Here is a 20,710-nt window from a genome sequence, read left to right on the forward strand (position 1 = left end):
CAAAGCTGAACCCAAGGAGCTGTGCGAACAAAGAAGAGAAAGGGAAATTTCTCCCAGCAGCCTCAGGAGCAGCAGCTTAAATCTCCACAGTCAACTTGATGTACCCTGTATCTGTGGAATACCTGAATAGACAACAAATCATACCAAGATTGAGGCAGTGGACATTGGGAGCAACTGTAAACTTGTTTTTTTTTTCTTTTTTTCTGCATCTAAGTTGTTTCTGGTCTTATGCTTATCTTAGTTTAGTATTTAGAGTTTATTTTCATTAGTAGATTTGTTTATTGATTTGGTTGCTCTCTTTTTTTCTTATATATATATATATATTTTTTTTTTTCATTTTTCTCTTTTTGTGGGTGTGTATGTGTATGCTTCTTTGTGTGATTTTGTCTGTAAAGCTTTGCTTTTACCATTTGTTCTAGGGTTTTTTTTTTTAGTATATTTTTTAGTGCTTGTTATCATTGGTGGATTTGTTTTTTTGGTTTGGTTACTCTCTTATTTCTTTTCTTTTTTTCATTTTTTTCTCTTTTTTATTACTTTAATATTTTTTATTTTTAATATTTTTTTAATTTTAATTATTTTATCTTCTTATTTTTTCCTTCTTTCTTCTTTCTCCCTTTTCTTCTGAGCCATGTGGCTGACAGGGTCTTTTGCTCCAGCCGGGTGTGAGGCCTGTGCCTCTGAGGTGAGAGAGCTGAGTTCAGGACACTGGTCCACGAGAGACCTCCCAGCTCCATGTAATATATAACAGCACAAGCTCTCCCAGAGATCTCCATCTCAATGCTAAGACCCAGATCCACTCAATGACCAACAAGCTACAGTGCTGGACACACTATGCCAAACAACTAACAAGACAGGAACACAACCCCACTCATCAACAGAGAGGCTCCCTGAAATCATAATAAGGTCACAGGCACCCCAAAACACACCATCAGACGTGGACCTGCCCACTAGAAAGACAAGATCCAGCCTCATCCACCAGAACACAGACACCAGCCCGCTCCACCAGGAAGCCTATACAACTCACTGAACCAACCTTAGCCACTGGGGGAAGACACCAAAAGCAACGGGAACAACGAGCCTGCAGCCTGCAAAAGGAAACCCTAAACACAGTAAGTTAAGGAAAATGAGAAGACAGAGAGACACATAGCTGATGAAGGAGCAAGGTAAAAACCAACCAGACCAATAAATGAAGAGGAAATAGGCAGTTTACCTGAAAAATAATTCAGAGTAATGATAGTAAAGATGATCCAAAACTTTGGAAATAAAATGGAAAAAATACAAGAAATGTTTAACAAGGACCTAGAAGAACTAAAGAACAACAAACAATGATGAATAACACAATAAATGAAATTAAAAATTCTCTAGAAGGAATCAGTAGAAGAATAACTGAAGCAGAAGAGCAGATAAGTGACCTGGAAGATAAAATAGTGGAAATAACTACTGCACAGCAGAATTAAAAAAAAAAAGAATGAAAAGATTTGAGGACAGTCTCAGAGACCTCTGGGCCAACATTAAATGCACCAGCATTCGAATTATAGGGGTCCCAGAAGAAGAAGAGAAAAAGAAAGGGACTGAGAAAATATTTGAAGAGATTATAGTTGAAAACTACCCTAATATGGGAAAGGAAATAGTCAATCAAGTCCAGGAAGTGGAGAGCCTCATACTGGATAAATCCAAGGAGAAACATGCTAAGACACATATTAATAAAACTGTCAAAAATTAAATACAAAAAAAAATATTAGAAGCAGCAAGGGAAAAACAACAAATAACATACAAGGGAATCCTCATAAGGTTAACAGCTGATCTTTCAGCAGAAACTCTGCAAGCCAGAAGGGAGTGGCAGGACATATTTAAAGTGATGAAAGGCAAAAACCTACAACCAAGATTACTCTACCCAGCAAGGATCTCATTCAGATTTGACAGAGAAATTATAACCTTTACAGACAAGCAAAAGCTAAGAGAATTCAGGACCACCAAGCCACCTTTACAACAATTGCTAAAGGAACTTGTCTAGGGAGCAAACACAAGAGAAGGAAAAGACCTACAACAACAAACCCAAAATAATTAAGAAAATGGTAATAAGGACATACATATCAATAACTACCTGAATGTAAATGGCTTAAATGCTCCAACCAAAAGACATAGACTGGCTGAAGGCATACAAAAAAAAAAAAGACCCATATACATGCTGTCTACAAGAGATCCACTTCAGACCTAGCAACACAAACAGACTGAAAGTAAGAGGATGGAAAAAGATATTCCATGCATATGGAAATCAAAAGAAAGCTGGAGTAGCTATTCTCATATCAGACAAAATAGACTTTAAAATAAAGACTATTAGAAGAGACAAAGAAGGACACTACATAATGATCAAGGGGTCAATCCAAGAAGAAGATATAAAAATTGTAAATATTTATGCACCCAACATAGGAGCACCTCAATACATAAGCAAATGCTAACAACCATAAAAGGGGAAATTGACAGTAACACAATCATAGTAGTGGACTTTATTTAACACCCCACTTTCACCAATGGACAGATCATCCAAAATAAAAATGAATAAGGAAACACAAGCTTTAAATGATACATTAAACAAGAGGAACTTAATTGATATTTATAAGACATTCCATCCCAAAACAACAGAATACACTATCTTCTCAAGTGCTCATGGAACATTCCCCAGGATAGATCATATCTAGGGTCACAAATCAAGCCTTGGTATATATATATATATTTTTAAAGAAGATGTTGGGGGTAGGAGTTAATTAATTAATTAATTCATTTTTGCTGTGTTAGGTCTTCATTTCTGTGCGAGGGCTTCCCCTAGTTGTGGCAAGCAGGGACCACTCTTCATCGCAGTGCACAGGTCCCTGACTTTCGCAGCCTCTCTTGTTGTGGAACACAAGCTCCAGACGTGCAGGCTCACTAACTGTGGCTCACGGGCCTAGTTGCTCCGTGGCATGTGGGATCTTCCCAGACCAGGGCTCGAACCCGTGTCCCCTGCATTGGCAGGCAGATTCTCAACAACTGCGCCACCAGGGAAGCCCAAGCCTTGGTAAATTTAAGAAAACTGAAGTCGTATCAAGTATCTTTTCTGACCCCAACCCTAAGAGACTAGGTGTCAATTACAGGAAAAAAAAATCTGTAAAAAATACAGATACATGGAAGTTAAACTACACAGTACTAAATAACCAAGAGATCATGAGAGAAATCAAAGAGAAATAAAAAAATATCTTTAAACAAATGACAATGAAAACACGATGACACAAAACCTATGGAATGCAGCAAAACAAGTTCTAAGAGGGAAGTTTATAGCAATACAATCCTACCTCAAGAAACAAGAAACATCTCAAATAAACAACATAACCTTACACCTAAAGCAATTAGAGAATGAAGAACAACAACAAAAAATACCCCAAAATTAGTAGAAGGAAAGAAATCATAAAGATCAGATCAGAAATAAATGAAAAAAGAAATGAAGGAAACAATAGCAAAGGTCAATAAAACTAAAAACTAAGTCTTTAAGAAGATAAAAAAATTGATAAACCATTAGCCAGATTCATCAAGAAAAAAGGGAGAAGACTCAAATCAACAGAATTAGAAATGAAAAAGGAGAAGTAACACTGACACCACAGAAATACAAAGGATCATGAGAGATTACTACAAGCAACTATATGCCAATCAAATGGACAACCTGGGAGAAATGGACCAATCCTTAGAAAAGCACAACCTTCCGAGACTGAACCAGAAAGAAATAAAATATAAACTGACCAATCACAAGCACTGAAATTGAGACTGTGATTAAAAATCTTCCAACAAACAAAAGCCCAGGACCAGATGGCTTCACAGGCAAATTCTATCAAATATTTACAGAAGAGCTAACACCTATCCTTCTGAAACTCTTCCAAAATATAGCCAGGGGAGGAACACTCCCAAACTCATTCTACGAGGCCACCATCAACCTGCTACGAAAACCAGACAAAGATGTCACAAAGAAAGAAAACTACAGGTCAATATCACTGATGAACATAGCTACAAAAATCCTCAACAAAATACTAGCAAACAGAATCCAACTGCACATTAAAAGGATCATACACCATGATCAAGTGGGGTTTATCCCAGGAATGCAAGCATTCTTCAATATATGCAAATCAATCAATGTGATAAACCATATTAACACACTGAAGGAGAAAAACCATATGATCATCTCAATAGATGCAGAGAAAGCTTTTGACAAAATTCAACACCCATTTATGATAAAAACCCTGCAGAAAGTAGGCATAGAGGGAACTTACCTCAACATAATAAAGGCCATATATGACAAACCCATAGCCAACATCTTCCTCAATGGTGAATAACTGAAACCATTTCCACTAAGATCAGGAACATGACAAGGTTGCCCACCCTCACCACTGTTATTCAACATGGTGTTGGAAGTTTTAGCCACAGCAATCAGAGAAGAAAAAGAAATAAAAGGAATCCAAATTAGAAAAGAAGAAGTAAAGCTGTCATTGTTTGCAGATGACATGATACTATACATAGAGAATACTAAAGATGCTACCAGAAAACTACTAGATCGAATCAATGAATTTGGCAACGTAGCAGGATACAAAAATAATGCACAAAAATCTCTTGCATGCCTATACACTAATGATGAAAAATCTGAAAGAGAAATTAAGGAAACACTCGCATTTACCATTGCAACAAAAAGAATTAAATACCTAGGAATAAACCTACCTAAGGAGACAAAAGACCTGTATGCAGAAAACTATAAGACACTGTTGAAAGAAATCAAAGGTGATACAAACAGATGGAGAGATATACCCTGTTCTTGGATTGGAAGAATCAACATCGTGAAAATGACGATGCTACCCAAAGCAATCTACAGATTCAGTGCAATTCCTATCAAACTACCAATGGCATTTTCCACAGAACTAGAAGAAAAAAATTCACTATTTGTATGGAAACACAAAAGACCCTGAATAGCCAAAGCAATCTTGAGAAAGAAAAATGGAGCTGGAGGAATCAGGCTCCCTGACCTCAGACTATACTACAAAGCTACAGTAATCAAGACAGTATGGTACTGTCACAAAAACAGAAATATAGATCAATGATACAGGATAGAAAGCCCAGAGATAAATTCACGCACCTATGGTCACCTAAGATATGACAAAGGAGGCAAGAATATACAATGGAGAAAAGACAGCCTCTTCAAAAGTGCTGCTGGGAAAACTGGACAGCTACATGTAAAAGAATGAAATTAGAACACTCCCTAACACCATACACAAAAATAAACCCAAAATGGATTAAAGACCTAAATGTAAGTCCAGACCCTATAAAACTCTTAGAGGAAAACATAAGCAGTACACTCTATGACGTAAATCACAGAAAGATCCTTTTTGACCCACCTCCTAGAGAAATGGAAATAAAAACAAAAATAAACAAATGGGACCTAAGGAAACTTAAAAGCTTTTGCCCAGCAAAGGAAACCATAAACAAGACAAAAAGATAACCCTCAGAATGGAGAAAATATTTGCAAATGAAGCAACTGACAAAGGATTAATCTCCAAAATTTACAAGCCGCTCACACAGCTCAATATCAAAAAAACAAACAACCCAATCCAAACATGGACAGAAGACCTAAATAGACATTTCTCCAAAGAAGATATACAGATTGCCAGCAAACACATGAAAGGAGGCTCAACATCACTAATCATTAGAGGAATGCAAATCAAAACTACAATGAGGTATCACCTCACACTGGTCAGAATGGGCATCATCAAAAAATCTACAAACAATAAATGTTGGAGAGGGTGTGGAGAAAAGGGAACACTCTTGCACTGTTGGTGGGAATGTAAGTTGATACAGCCACTATGGAGAACAGTATGGAGGTTCCTTAAAAAACTAAAAATAGAAGTATCATACGACCCAGAAATCCCACTACTGGGCATATACCCAGAGAAAACCATAATTCAAAAAGAGTCATGTACTACAATGGTCATTTCAGCTCTATTTGCAGTAGCCAGGACATGGAAGCAACCTAAGTGTCCATCGACAGTTGAATGGTTAAAGAAGATGTGGCACATATATACAATGGAATATTGCTCAGCCATAAAAAGAAACGAAATTGAGTTATTTGTAGTGAGGTGGATGGACCTTGATTCTGTCATACAGAGTGAAATAAGTCAGAAAGGGGAAAACAAATACCATATGCTAACATATATACATGGAATCTAAAAAAAAGAAAAGAAAAAAATGGTTCTGAAGAACCTAGGGGCAGGACAGGAATAAAGACACAGACGTAAAGAATGGACTTGAGGACACAGGGAGGGGGAAGGGTTAGCTGGGATGAAGTGAGTGAGTGGCATGGACATATATACACTACCAGATGTAAAATAGATAGCTAGTGGTAATCAGCTGCCTAGCACAGGGAGATCAGCTTGGTGCTTTGTGACCACCTAGAGGGTTGGGATAGGGCGGGTGGGAGGGAGACAAAAGAGGGAGGAGATATGGGGATATATGTATATGTATAGCTGATACACTTTGTTATACAGTAGCAACTAATACAGCATTGTAAAGAAAGTATACTCCAACAAAGATGTTAAAAAGAAAAAAAAAAAGAAAAACGTATACACTAACACACCAGAGCACTAACATGAACAGTAACAATCCCAATCAAATTATTAGCATGGTGGGCTTCCCTGGTGGTGCAGTGGTTGAGGGTCCGCCTGCCAATGCAGGGGACATGAGTTCGAGCCCTGTTCAGGGAAGAGCCCACATGCCGCGGAGCAACTGAGCCCCTGGGCCACATCTGCTGGGCCTGCACTCTGGAGCCCGTGTGCCACAACTACTGAGGCTGCGCTCTAGAGCCAGCAAGCCAGAACTACTGAGGTCCGCGCACCTAGAGCCCGTGCTCCGCGGCAGGAGAAGCCACCGCAATGAGAAGCCCGCACACGGCAAGGAAGAGTAGCCCCTGCTCACCACAAGGAGACCCACACAGCAGCGAAGACCCAACGCAGCCAAAAAAAATAAATACATAAAATAAATATATTAAAAAAAATTATTAGCATGGTGAAGGCTTTTCATACACTTTCAGCAGTCTCACAATTAGTCACGCTTTTGCAGCCTTCAGCCCAGTACTCACACGACCTCCTTTTAGATGCATGATTTGAGGGCAATCACCTCCAATAGATATTGGCTTCATCAAAGTTTAAAATCTGATCCCTAGTGTAGTTTTAATCATCAAAAAATGGTTTTTTTAAAGGCTGAAAAGAAATATCTTGGCAGCTTGTTCATCAGCACAAGCAGTACCACAATATAGCTTAATGCTATGAAATGCACAGCATTTTTTGAAGCCACTAAACCACCTACTGCATGCACTAATGGCACTTAGAAAGAACTTGCAGCCTTTTCATTAAGATCTCCATATCTTACTAAGTATTTTCTTTAATGGTGAGAAAGTGGGGTCTTTATTGCTTCACAACATTAACTTGTTAAGGAAGATGGCATACAAATGGATATAACTTCTATATTATTCTGACACTGTTCTTTCAGTTACCAATCATATATGTCCTAATTTGCAGCCAGACACTTCTATTTTTTGCAGAGAAGAGTGTATACTTATCTATTTCATTCTTTTTAACTGACATATACCGCTTCTTCATATGAATATGCATTTCCCAACTGGTGGACATTTGGATTCCTTCTATTTTTTTCCCCAATTACAAGCAATGCTGCAAAAAATTTCCTTGCACATGTCTCTGAGAAAGTTTTTATAGGTTATGTTCCTAGAAGTATTATCGGGTCATAGTACACGAACATATTTAATGGAACATATACAGTAATTTGGGGAGCATTAGCATCATCATGATATTGGGTCAATTGAAGGGTATAACTTAACTATCAATTTATTCATTTTTATGTCCTTTAATAATATTTTATAATTTTTTAAATAAAAGAGTTGCACATTTCCATTGCGCTTACTTCCAGGGTTTTATTGCTATTGTGACTGGGATCTTTTATAAGTCATATTTTCTAATTGATTTCTGCTGTGGGAACCATTTTTAATGTGTTTAATTGTTATCCTATATCAGCACAAATGTTGAGCTCCTATTGATTCTAATAGTTTATTTGCAGGTTTTGCAGGATTTTAAATATAAACAATCATGTGTAAATCACTGTACATCTTTCTTTTCTGATCATCAGATCACTTTTTTTCTTGTCTTGCTGCTTTGGATTGGACAGTGCAGTAAGTTGATAGTAGGCAACTTGCCATTTCACTGACCCTAAAGGAAAGCTTCTAAAATTTCATTTTTAAGAGTGATATTTGCTCTAGGTTTTTAGTATCTACTCTTTTTACTCTTACTTACGATTGGTAAATGATAATTTGTCTAAATTTTCTGGTATCTATTGAAATAATCTTATGATGTCATCATTTAAGTCTGTCAAGGTGGTATAAATTATATTGATTGGTTGTCCTAATTTCAAACTATCCCTGAATTTCTGAAGAAAACCTCTGAGAGGTAAGTGTTAATTATTTTACTGTGTTCAAGATGACCCTCTGCAACTGGCTACCCAGAAAGGGTTCTGGCCAATGTAAATCCCCATGGAAACAACTCAGGCACCAATCCTTGTCAGCTGCAAGGCTTGAACACCTACCTTTCAGTCATACCAGCATGGTCTCACCGTGAATGTATATATGGCTCATCCTTTCTAAGCTTGAGTTAGAGTTGTTTAGCTGCGACTACAAGGCTTGGACTTCAGCCCCCAACCACACCAGGGGAAAAGCAAGGCCCACCCCAGCCATGAATGCTCAGTTGTCATGCCATATTGCCATTGTGTCACTGACTCTTATTGCTCAGGGAAGAAGCCAGTACTTCTCTAATCATGCAGCCTCACAACCCAAGGGTAGGGGGTCCCTCTTTAGAGTCTGATGTTTTGCCCTATTAGGTCTCTGAGCGTTGCTCTAGAATGTGATTGTTTATGAACGCACAGCTGTGATGGTGAGTGTCCCCAGTAAATGGTGCTTCAGCAGGCGGGAATATTTGCCATTTGCTCTTGTTTGCTTACCAACTCTACTTAGTCATGATGTTTAAAACTTTCTTTTAAATTAAAAAAATTATTCATTTATTTATTCATTTTTGGCTGCGTTGGGTCTTCATTGCTGTGTGGGCTTTTTTAGTTGTGGCGAGTGGGTCTACCCTTTATTGCGGTGCATGGCCTTCTCATTGCAGTGGATTCTCTTGTTGCAGAGCACAGGCCCTAGGTGAACAGATTTCAGTAGTTGTGGCATGCAGGTTTCAGTAGTTGTGGCTCGCAGGCTCTAGAGCACAGGCTCAGTAGCTGTGGCACATGGGCTTAGTTGCTCTGCGGCATGTGGTATCTTCCTGGACCAGAGCTCGAACCCATGTCCCCTGCATTGGCAGGTGGATTCTTAACCACCGTGCCACCAGGGAATCCCTAAAACATTTTTTATGTAGTTTAATTTGACTTGCATAAATTTTATGTAAGATTTTTACTTCTATGTTCATAGATGAGATTAACTTCTCATTTTCTTTTCTTGAACTATTTTTATTTGGGTTGTCATGTTAACTTGTTAAAATAAGTCAGATAGCTTTCTCTTTTTCAAAATTCTCTATCTTTTTCTTCATAGTTTTCTCCCTTCCTCCCTCCCTCCCTCCTGTCCATTTTCTTTCTTTCTTTCTCTTTCTTTCTTTCTTTCTTTCTTTCTTTCTTTCTTTCTTTCTTTCTTTCTTTCTTTCTTTCTTTCTTCCTTTCTTTCTTTCTTTCCTTCCTTCCTTCCTTTCTTTCTTTCTTTTCTTTCTTCTTTCTTTCCATCTATGCTTTATATGCTCTGATTATCTTTTTTTTAATTGTACTTTTATTATTTTTTTTTAAATTTATCTTATTTATTTATTTTTGGCTGCATCGGGTCTTCATTGCTGTGTGCAGGCTTTCTCCATTTGTGGCGAGCAGGTGCTACTCTTTGTTGCAGTGTGCAGCCTTCTCATTGCGGTGGCTTCTCTCGTTGTGGAGCATGGGCTCTAGGTGTGTGGACTTCAGTAGTTGTGGCTCATGGGCTCTAGAGTGCAGGCTCAGTAGTTGTAGCACATGGGCTTAGTTGCTCCATGGCATGTGAGATCTTCCCGGACGAGGTCTCAAATCTGTGTCCCTTGCATTGGCAGGTGAATTCTTAACCACTACGCCACCAGGGAAGCCCTGCTCTGAGTGTCTTAATTATATTTCTCAACAAATAACTTCTCAACTGCTCTTAAATTCTGTTTCCTAAGGTGACTGTTCCTATGCTTGTGGAATGGGGTGCCCCCTTTTCATGGCATTAATTCTTCCAGCTTGTCTGTAGATGCTGTTACTGTTTTCTGTAGCTTGTCTCCAGGGATTTTGAGGAATGAGCAAGAAGTGCTGGCAGGGTGTACCAGTAATTTCTCTTCTGGATGTGGGAGTTTAGAATTTCCTTGTAGGTGTCTCCAGCCTCATGGATGCCTTACTTCCCAGGCAAAAGTATTCTCACTGCCCAGGTTGAGGTCAATGACCTCTGATACTTAATGCTTGACTAAAGAAGGCAAGGGATGGCAACACTGACTCAATCAATCTCTCCACTACTTTGTTCTACCACTTGCTTCCATTGTCCTTTACTTTGGAGTACTCTCAGAAGCACCTCAAATTTTCAGAACAGCCCTCCCCAGCATATATTTTGGGTTATACTTTTCTTCTATCTATGTGATTTACCTGTTTTTTGTCTTTCAGACAGCTCCCACATTTCTTTCTGCCCATGGAACTCTTTCTTTTATTCTTTTAAAAATGTTCTCTATCATTTGTACGAATTCAGATGGGAAGAAGATATTTGTGCTTGAGTTCTGTCCACCATTGATTACATTTAGCATCTAGGCTTTTTTCCCTCCAGTTCCTTCCTACATTCCCTCATTATTTCTTCATCTATTATCCCACAACACTACTGAGCTCCAACTCTGTGTCAGGTTCTGCAATAGGCTGCCTTTTAAGAAGGTGATGCCATTGCCCATAAATAATAAGAGTATGAACTTTCTCTCGTTTTCCTAACAGAGATGCTGCGGCTGTACCAATCTATGTGCACAGTTTTTCTTGACCTCGGGATCATCTTTCTTAGATGCCTACCAAGGTTAAAATTGTAGTGTTTGACCACTGAGTAAGTAAAACCAACTGGTCCATGTACTAACAATCAAGTCACCTTGACCCATTCACAGAGCGTTTGCCATAAGAGAATTAGCTAAATATCTTTGAACACTGCTCTCTATAGCTTCATATTTGATCAATTTTTCATTCCTATCAATTTTCCTGCTGACCTGCTTCTCAAATCTCTCCCTTCTCTGCAGTCTTAATGCTTCTGCCATAGTTTTGACCCCTATTATCTTTAGCATAATTGTGATGCTATGATTTGTAGTAAGAAGTATGTATTTGGTCTTTGTCCCTATTTCTGCCATAGAGCTCCTAAAACCCTTGGAGAGTGACAAAAGTCTTTTGTTATGTGAATGAAGTGACTTTTGGACTACACCTAAGGATGGAGGCTGGTTACCAGGAGAAACAACCATATGATTAGAGGGTTGGAACTGTCAGTCCCACCCTCCACCTCCAGGAAGAAGAGAGGGACTGGAGATTGAGTTCAATCACTAATGACCAACGATTTAATCAATCATGTCTATGTAATGAAGCCTCCATAAATACCCAAAAGGACAGTGTTCAGAGCTTCCATGTTGGTGAACATGTGGAGATGTGGAGAGAGTGGTGTTCTCAGAGAGGGCATAGAATCTCTGCACCTTTTCCCCATACGTTGGCCTATGCATATCCTCCATCTGGCTGTTCCTGAGTTATATTCTTTCATAACTAAGGGGTAATCTAGTAAGTAAAATGTTTCCCTGAGTTCTGTGAGCCACTCTAGCAAATTAATCGAACCCAAGGAGGAGGAGGTCGTAGGAACCTCCAATCTATAACCAATAGGTCAGTAGCACAGGTGGCAACCTGGGCTTGCAATTGGCATCTGAAAGGGAAGTTGGGGAGGCAGTCTTGTAAGACTGAACCCTTAACCTGTGGAATCTAACACTGTCTCCAGGGAGATAGTGTCAGAATTAAATTGTAAGACACCCAGCTGATGCTGAAGCATTGTTTAGTGGTGTGAACACACACACACACACACACACACACACACACACACACACACACACCCTGCCCTGTCACATTGGAATTGGGTCCAGAACCATTTTAACAACTTTCTAGTTAACTGGCTTAGTGCCTGATCCCTGGTAAATGCTCCTAGCATGTGTCTTGGTGAACTAATGAACTAAGACCCACTAAGTGGTCTCCCTATGTATAGTCTTTCTAATTCCAATACATCCTTCATCTTGCTGCCAAGGAAAATTTCAAAAACAGGTCTGACTATTATTTCCTTGTTCAAGAAGCCTCCAAAGCCTCTCACTTACTTTGAAAGAGCTCAGGCCCAAATTTTCTATAGATTGTTTCATTAAGAAGTTTTTATAAATAGTGGCAACAGAGAAGGACAATAATAATACAACTGGAATTATTTTGCTGGTAAAGCAGAACAGCAATACTAATAGTGATTAGGAAGTAGGAAACACCAGGTAGAGAAGCTACACTTATGAAGCACTTTAAAGAGTAAACAAAAGAGTGAATTGGTACAATCTGTGGAATAAGGATATCTCAGAATTTTGTCTTGCAAACCAATAAAATGTGGGGGCTCAAAAGACATTGACTCACTAAAATGGACTATCATGAAGAGAGAGGTTCAAGCAAGCTTTTTGGGGTTTGTGAATGAAACAGTAGAAAATGAAGTTTGTGGTGACCATTGCTTGCATTATTCTCTTAGTCTAAAACTCTTACTTCCCTTTTTGTGGCTTAGCTTAAATGCTGCCCCTTCCATACAAAACTTATGCTTCTCTGGAGTGGTGGGGGAGATTCCTGTGGCAAGTATGCCAGTGGATGTTTCATTTCAGGGCAAGTAATAACCAGTTTGGACACACAATACCTTGGATTCAGGGTATTGTCAGGGAGGTATTTCTATTTGTCAAAATTCGTTCAAATGTAAGTATCATAAAACAAACTGAAATAAGTAAAAAGAATGTTTATTGGCTAATAGATTTCAGAAAACCTGAGGTGGTACTAGTGTCAGGTGAGACTTGATTCAGTGACTCAAATAATGTCCTTGGAGGCTCTGCCATCTCTCAGCTCCACTTGGGAATCAAGGATGGAGAGAAGTGGAAGGGAGAACCACTTCTTTTAGGTATAGGGCTTTAAAACTATTTCACTTTTTAAAAAACGATGTGCAGGGCTTCCCTGGTGGCGCAGTGGTTGGGAGTCCGCCTGCCAATGCAGGGGACATGGGTTCGTTCCCCGGTCCGGGAAGATCCCACATGCCGTGGAGCGGCTGAGCCCATGAGCCATGGCTGCTGAGCCTGCGCGTCCGGAGCCTGTGCTCCGCAACGGGAGAGGCCACAACAGTGAGAGGCCCGCATACCGCAAAAAAAAAAAAAAAAAGAAATGGGACTGAGCCTGATGGAAATGGATTTGGAGTACCAGTTGACAAATTAGGTAGGATGGTAAGTCTGTGATTTTTTTTCCCTATGTTTTTCACTATCACTAAGTTTGATCTCCACGGAAGCAAGGATTGACCAAAAAAAAAAAAAAAAAAAAAAGCAAATAACTCCAGATCATTAAAACAACAACACCAACAATAAAAATACCCAGGGAATTTCCTGGTGGTTGACCTGGGTTCAATCCCTAGTTGGGGAACTAAGATCCTGTGAGCCATGTGGCCAAAAAGAAAAAAAAAAAGAAAACGCAAATAAGGTTTCAAAAGCATAGATTTCTGATCCTTAGACTCCCAGGGAAAGAAGAGAAGTGCTGTGTTGATTTCTAAATAACTTTATCCTAAGATAACCAACCTCTAGTCTCAGGTGAGTTGACAAAACTTGCCTGTATGCCTTCCTTGCTGTTCTCCGCCTCCATCTTATCTATGCATCTTTTCATTTCTCCTGTAACAGAAAGTGGATTAAGTGGCCTTGCTAGCCTTCTTCTTCAGAAAATGCAGATTCCTAGCTCAAATTTCCTAGATTGCCTGGTCCAGTGATTCTTAAATTGTGGGCTGCTTAATACAAGCATCTTCATCACCTAAGGTGTTTGTTGTAGATTCATTGACCTCAGACCTACCAGGTTAGAGTCTCTGGATATAGAGCCCAGGAATCTGCAATTCACAAGCTCTTTTGCCCAATATATTTTTAGAACCATTACTTTAGTGTCTTCCTGGCAGCTCAGATGTCTTATCTGGAAGACATGCCTGACTCCCAATAAGCTTGAAGGCAGGTGGTGATCTTTAAAGAAGGATCTAGCACATCTTGAGTCAGGTTATCTATCTCCTTGCCCTGCCTCTGGTGCATTATCTGAAGACTCATTCAGTTTCATCCCTCTACCCCATGTCCTTTAATACACACAGATAAGTAATCTTGTAAGTTTCCACTACCACTCCCAGGATGGTAATTGCTTAAGCACACAGGGCAGATCACAAACAGCCTTAAAAACACCTTACACATACTGAGCTCTTACCATATTCCATGCACTGCTCTAAAGTCCTTTAGGTATATTTATTTGTTTAATGACAACCTATGAGGCAAGTACTGTTTTATAGTCCTCATTTTACAGATGAGGAAACTGAGGTCCAGAGAGGTTAATTAACTTGCCCAGAGTTGGGATTGAACCTAGGCAGTCTCACTACAGAGCCCCATGCTTCTAACCACTGTTTTCTACTGCCGCATGCAGTAAAAGTTCATACGCTGTACTTACACCCCTAGTGGAGTAGAGAGGGTATGGGGATGCATGCATGTTTTCTCATGGAGAAGCCATTCCAGGATGCCATATATCCAGCATGTAAACTACCTTTTTTGGGGCACTGGCAATCTCCCAACTTTTCATTTTGTTATTTTATGTTTGGGAGAATGGATTGCACATAAAAATCCTATTCAGCTTTGGCATCAACATAACATTAGGCAAACTATGCCCTTGACACACTATCGAAGTTCTTTGACTTGGAAGCCCCTACCTTTTCCACTGTTAGGTGTGCCCTTAGACATCATTTCATATTCTAGGAAGCATTCGTCAAGGGTACGGAATCATATGAGAAATTCTTTAGGACAATGATTCTCAAATTTAGGTGCTAATATTATAATCATTTGGGGAGCTTTTAAAAATCCAGTTTTCCAGGTCACACCCCAGATTATTACAGCAGATTCTCTTCTGGTGAGATCCAGGCATCAGTATATCTTTTTTAATTTTATTTTTTTAATTGCAGTGTAGTTGATTTACAATGTTGTGCAAATCTCTCCTGTACAGCAAAGTGACTCAGTTACACACATAGAGACATTCTATTTTTTTATTATTATTTTCCATTATGGTTTATCACAGGATATTGAATATAATTCCCTGTGCTATACAGAAGGACCTTGTTCTTTATTCATCCTATATATAATGGTTTACATCTGCTAATCCCAAACCTCCAGTCTTTCCCTCTCCTTTGGCAACCACAAGTGTGTTCTCTGTGTCTGAGTCTTTTTCTGTTTTATAGATAGGTTCATTTGTGGCATATTTTAGATTCCACATATAAGTGATATCATATGGTATTTGTCTTTCTCTTTCTGACTTACTTCACTTAGTATGATAATCTCTAGTTGCATCCATGTTGCTGCAAATGGCATTATTTCATTCTTTTTTATGGCTGAGTAATATTCCATTGTATATATGTACCACATCTTCATCCATTCATCTGTTGATGGACATTTAGGTTGTTTCCATGTTTTGGCTTCTGTGAATAGTGCTGCTATGAATATATGGGTGCACATATCTTTTTGAATTATTGTTTTGTCTGGGTATATGGGCATCAGTATTTTTAAAGCTCCTTAGTTAATTGCAATGTGCAGCCGAGTCTCCAACAGTGGGGGCTGGAGAACCACTGTTCTAGGCTGAGTGATAGCTTTGAAAAGACTACTGTTGTCTCTGACTGGATGTGTTGTTTCTGACTGACATGTCCGTTGCTTCCTCTTTTCCCCATGTTATAGTGGTTCCAGATTGAACTGTGAAAGCATACCAAACTTGCTGTTAGGCACTGGAGTCTAGAGTTGTAGGTACTTGAGGATTAAATAAAATGATATCTCTATATGTACCATGCTCTTATTTATTCATTAAAACTTCACTGTGATAAAAATATAACAAATATTGTCTTGCAATGTTTTTCTTTATCCCAAGTCAATATTTGGGGTCTCTACAATTGAAATGTTTTTCTGATCTACTGGGGCTTTAAACCAGGGAGAAACCGAAGTGCCAAGATGTCTAGAAAAGCTGAAATATTTAAGTATTTTTACAGGGACATCATGAACTGTAAAAGGAAGAGAGGAGAAGCCTCCCAAACATATGTGAGCAGGGAAAACGTCACATGGCAAACTGATCTATTACACCTCTCTTTTGGTAAAGTTCACCCAAGGCTCTGTCATACGGCATGAGTGGTTACAGTGCTGCCTTGGCAGATTACTGGAACCAGGGGTTCCTTGTGAAACGGTTCACCCAGAAGGTCTTTCAAATTCTCTCTTCCCTTTTCTCTCTCTTCTCTTTCTATTGCTTTAGCTCTCACTCTCCCTATCTCTATGTCTCTCTGCCTCTCTCTCTTTTTCAATTTTAAGCTGTGTTCAGAATATCCATTATGGACATAGATCTGATAATGTGATGGGCTCCTTGAAATCAATAACATTTCCAAAGAGTCAACCCATCATACTCGTAGGTGCCTTCTTTTGACTTATCTGGGGAGCCCAATGCTAATGAGAAGGCAGTTTGGGTACTGGTAAAACACCTTCCTTCTTTGTCCCAATCTTTTACCTATTATATATATTTTGTTCTGTTCAAATTATGCATATATCTTTAATTGGGCAAATGGTTACAGTAAGAAGAGAAAAATTTTTGCAGCAATTACTTTAAGTCAGTCTTATCTTTTAAAAAATAAGATGCAAAGAGTTTGGGAAAGGGTAATTTAAAAGAAAATTTAACTATATACCATTAGAAAACAAACATTTTCAGAAATGTATCAATACTATCATTTGCAATAGTTCTTTTCTCTTGTGTGTTTAGAATATACTATCCACATGTCAGTTAGTTCTTCCAGTCAAATAATAAATAATGTCTATTATCAATTTCTCATTGAATGTCAATGGGATAACTCATGATGAATAAGCTCAAGATTCTTTTTACATGAAATTATAATGTTTTGGGATTAAAGCCAAAAGCCACAGACTGGGTGTCCTATTCATAAAACGAAACAGTAGCTTTTGGAGCTTCAAGGACTACTTATCTTTATTCTATTCTCTCTTTCCTTGCTTCTTAATTACACACACACACACACACACACACACACACACACACACTTTATTTTATGAGCAATATAACTACATTATGGAAATGTTGTTAATGAGAGAAAAATATCCTTCATACAATAATTTCATTACCGTGATAAGGACACTTACTTTTTTGGGGGTATCCCTAATAGATTTTTTTCTAAACTAGTTACTTCATTTAAAAAATAGTGTATAGGGCTTCCCTGGTGATGCAGTGGTTGAGAGTCCGCCTGCCGATGCAGGGGACACGGGTTCATGCCCCGGTCTGGGAGGATCCCACATGCCGCGGAGCGGCTGGGCCCGTGAGCCATGGCCGCTGGGCCTACGCATCCGGAGCCTGTGCTCCGCAACGGGAGAGGCCACAACAGTGAGAGGCCCGCGTACCGCAAAAAAAAAAAAAAAAAAAAAAAAAAGTGTATAAACAAATTTATGCTATTTTTCCCCATATTATACTATTATAAGCATTTTTCATGTTGTAGCATAAAATTCACAACCAACCAATAGTTTAAAGGACTATCCATTCTATTTAGTGGATGTAGATGTATCCAGTTTCCTTAAACATGCCCCAGTTTTCTAATTTTTCACTATCCTAAGTGGTGTTATGGTTGCCTTTGTGAGTAAAATGTCTCCCCCACCCCCAAACTTTTAACAGCATTTCTCTAGAATGGATTCACAGGGTGTGACTGTTTTAATTCACAAAGCACTGCCACACAGAGCTGTTGGAGCACCAGTAGGCACCATGGAGTCTCTAATAAATGACCCAGATTGATCTCTTGTTTTGTGATTTGTCTTGGTTTGTTTGCTCTTAGAGCTTTGATTTATGGCTCCAAGGAGCGATTTTGGAAAATCATTTACCCATCAGCTGAGACAATCTGACTATTGCACTTATAAGGTCAAAGTGGAGCAGACCTGAGTCAGAGGGATTTCAGGCATCCAAGCCCCAGATAGCCCAGCCGCTGCTACTCTTTCCAGGAGAATATCCTAGATTCTGGGCACAGTGACTGCAGGGAGGGAACATGGAGAAGCTGTCACTGTGTTTCCTGGACATCATTAGCCTTCCTAGTGCTTTTTCCCAGACAGGTAGGCACTGCTTCAGGTGGGCGCTGGGCTCTTGTATCAGGGCTACCTATGCAAAGCCAAGTTAGGGAAAATAGTCAGAGTGGGGGAGGGGTTGTGTTCTGGGAAAGAGGGTAGTCTGTGGTTTCTAAATCCAATCTCTCTATACATAGTGAGAGAATACGTGTTTGTGGCCTAACAAGGTTAGAAAAGAGACAACAGGCCCCAAACGGAGTCACTTGTGTTAAGTCCCACGTCAGCAAACCAAGACCTAATAACTAACCTAATTGCAGCTTCAGCCTCTCCCCAAAATGTGACCTTTCACCAGTCAATATGAAATTACTTGGTTAAGACTAGAGGTAACCCACCCGATAAGACCCTTTCCTTTCCCCATAGAAAGGTGACCTTGCCTGAAATAATCTACTCTTCATTAGAAACTTCCTCTTCCTACCCCTTTCATTTGGTACAGCTCTTTGAAATTCCTTTCTGTCTGCTAGATGGCTGGCTGCCTGCTTCATGAATCATTGAATTAAAGCCAATTAGATCTTTAAATGTACTCAGTTGAATCTGACTTAATTTAGCAGATTTGATGTCAGCGATGGAATCCACAGAGCCCTTCCAAGATCTTCTAAAACAAGAAACACGGGCGTTGTACCCTCAGACCTTTTGGAGTTCTGTCCTTTTCAGAAGGGCCCTGGGTAAGCTGCTCTATGTTCTGAGCTCTGCTCTCTTTGCATCAAGTTCCTGATCTAATTGGCTTGCCTGTCAGTTCCCTATTTGATTGGAAACCTCAGCCCTTGGTTCTGCCCCCAGATTTGATGTTGGGAATGACCGATGGCTCAGTCTGGAGTTCTCTGTTGTGTGGAACCCCAGTCTGCAGTCCCTATTCTTGGGGGTCTGCTGATTCAGTCCTTTCCCCAACCCCCAAATTCCACATTGGGAACTGCTGGTTGTTACCAGCTGAAAATCTGGACTGGGTTTCAGATCATACTGGGTTCTACTTAAGCTAGACTGAGTCTAGTAAATAAAAGTTATTGCTAATAGGATTCATAGAAATAAAAAAGAAAAAAAACCCACAAAATTGGTGAGCATGGCTAAGGCACTTAAAAGCTGTTAGAGTGCTCACCACATAACTAAACTCCCGTGTTAGGATAAGTTGGTCATGGGACAGTTTATATTGACACTAGATTACCTGCCAACCTCAAGAAAATTTCCATGCTAGAAGGTACACTGTAAAACACCACACAATCCCCAACCCAGTGGCACATCCCTCTTAGATATTAGTTTGCTTCTGAGAGACCCAAAGTCTTAACTAAAAAAAAAAAAAAAAAAAAGAGAATCCTTGAATTCAAAAGAGTTGAGCACACTGCCTTCCAGCACACCTGCTTGCTTTATGTCTATGAACTATACTGCTAAAAGAGATAAATACCTACAAAAATGGCAAAACCTTACTAAAAACAATCTAGAATTACAGTGGCCATTATGGGGAATGTTCCAATTAGATATGATTATTTAAGAAGTGCACCTGAAAGTAAGGGTTCCCAAATCAAACAAATAGAATAAGATACCAGTTTTAATCAGCATGCAGAAGTCTCCAAAAGGCTTCAAAATTCCAAACTAGCTTCATTGAAAAATGCCTTGCAAAAGGCTAATGAAAAAGATACAAAAAGTACCTAATATAAAAGTCTAAGATTGATGTGACTCCTACTATTCCTCTTTAGCTCCTTTAATTGAGTCTCAGAGTCTACTGATCCTCTGTCTGAATTGTCTTTACACTACTGTAAACCAAAGTGGCCTTACAGACCCCATGTCTACCTTCAGTGGAGGGCCTCATATGGGTCCCTTCCAGAGTTGATGAGACTCTGAGGGATTTTTCTGGTAAACTGCTATGTTATTCCCTTAAACATCCAAAGGGAAACTAAATTAAAATTAATTAAAAACTTTGCCAAATTCTGATAGATACTGGAGCTTGCAGAGGGGATCTTGGGAAAACTGGCAGAAGCCAGCAAAAGGTAAAAATTCTTATCAGAGCCAGCTCTCCAGGATCTCTGTGGAGAGGGGAATAAAATATCTTTTGCAACCTCTTTGGGGGACACCTTTTGGACACATCCAAGAGGTGTTCAATACTGCCAGAAATAAAACTATGTACCTGGGAGGGAAGGGGAGCAAACTGAAGATAATATGGCTAGATGGGAGGATTAGCCCCTTGGTATTTTTTA

General features: G+C 39.3%; 1 protein-coding gene across 13 annotated transcripts in view; it reads left to right on the forward strand.

The window, feature by feature from the left end:
• The window catches only part of CRP (C-reactive protein), a 73,440-nt gene that overhangs the window by 47,342 nt on the left and 5,388 nt on the right, over positions 1-20,710 (forward strand). For 4 of the 13 annotated variants that reach the window (XM_081225133.1, XM_081225128.1, XM_081225135.1 and 1 more), the window contains exon 3: positions 19,073-19,189. The exons of 3 other annotated variants lie outside the window; for them this stretch is intronic. In XM_081225133.1, coding sequence (XP_081081259.1) covers positions 19,081-19,189 — 109 coding nt within the window. In that variant the 5' untranslated portion in view covers positions 19,073-19,080. Of the gene's footprint in view, positions 1-626; positions 7,899-18,436; positions 18,516-19,072; positions 19,190-20,710 lie in introns of those variants that run through there. 6 more of the 13 variants (XM_081225134.1, XM_081225132.1, XM_081225136.1 and 3 more) reach the window with 3 other exon arrangements.

Source organism: Mesoplodon bidens (assembly GCF_964165515.1).
Source record: "Mesoplodon bidens genome assembly, chromosome: 2".
NCBI lineage: Eukaryota > Metazoa > Chordata > Mammalia > Artiodactyla > Ziphiidae > Mesoplodon > Mesoplodon bidens.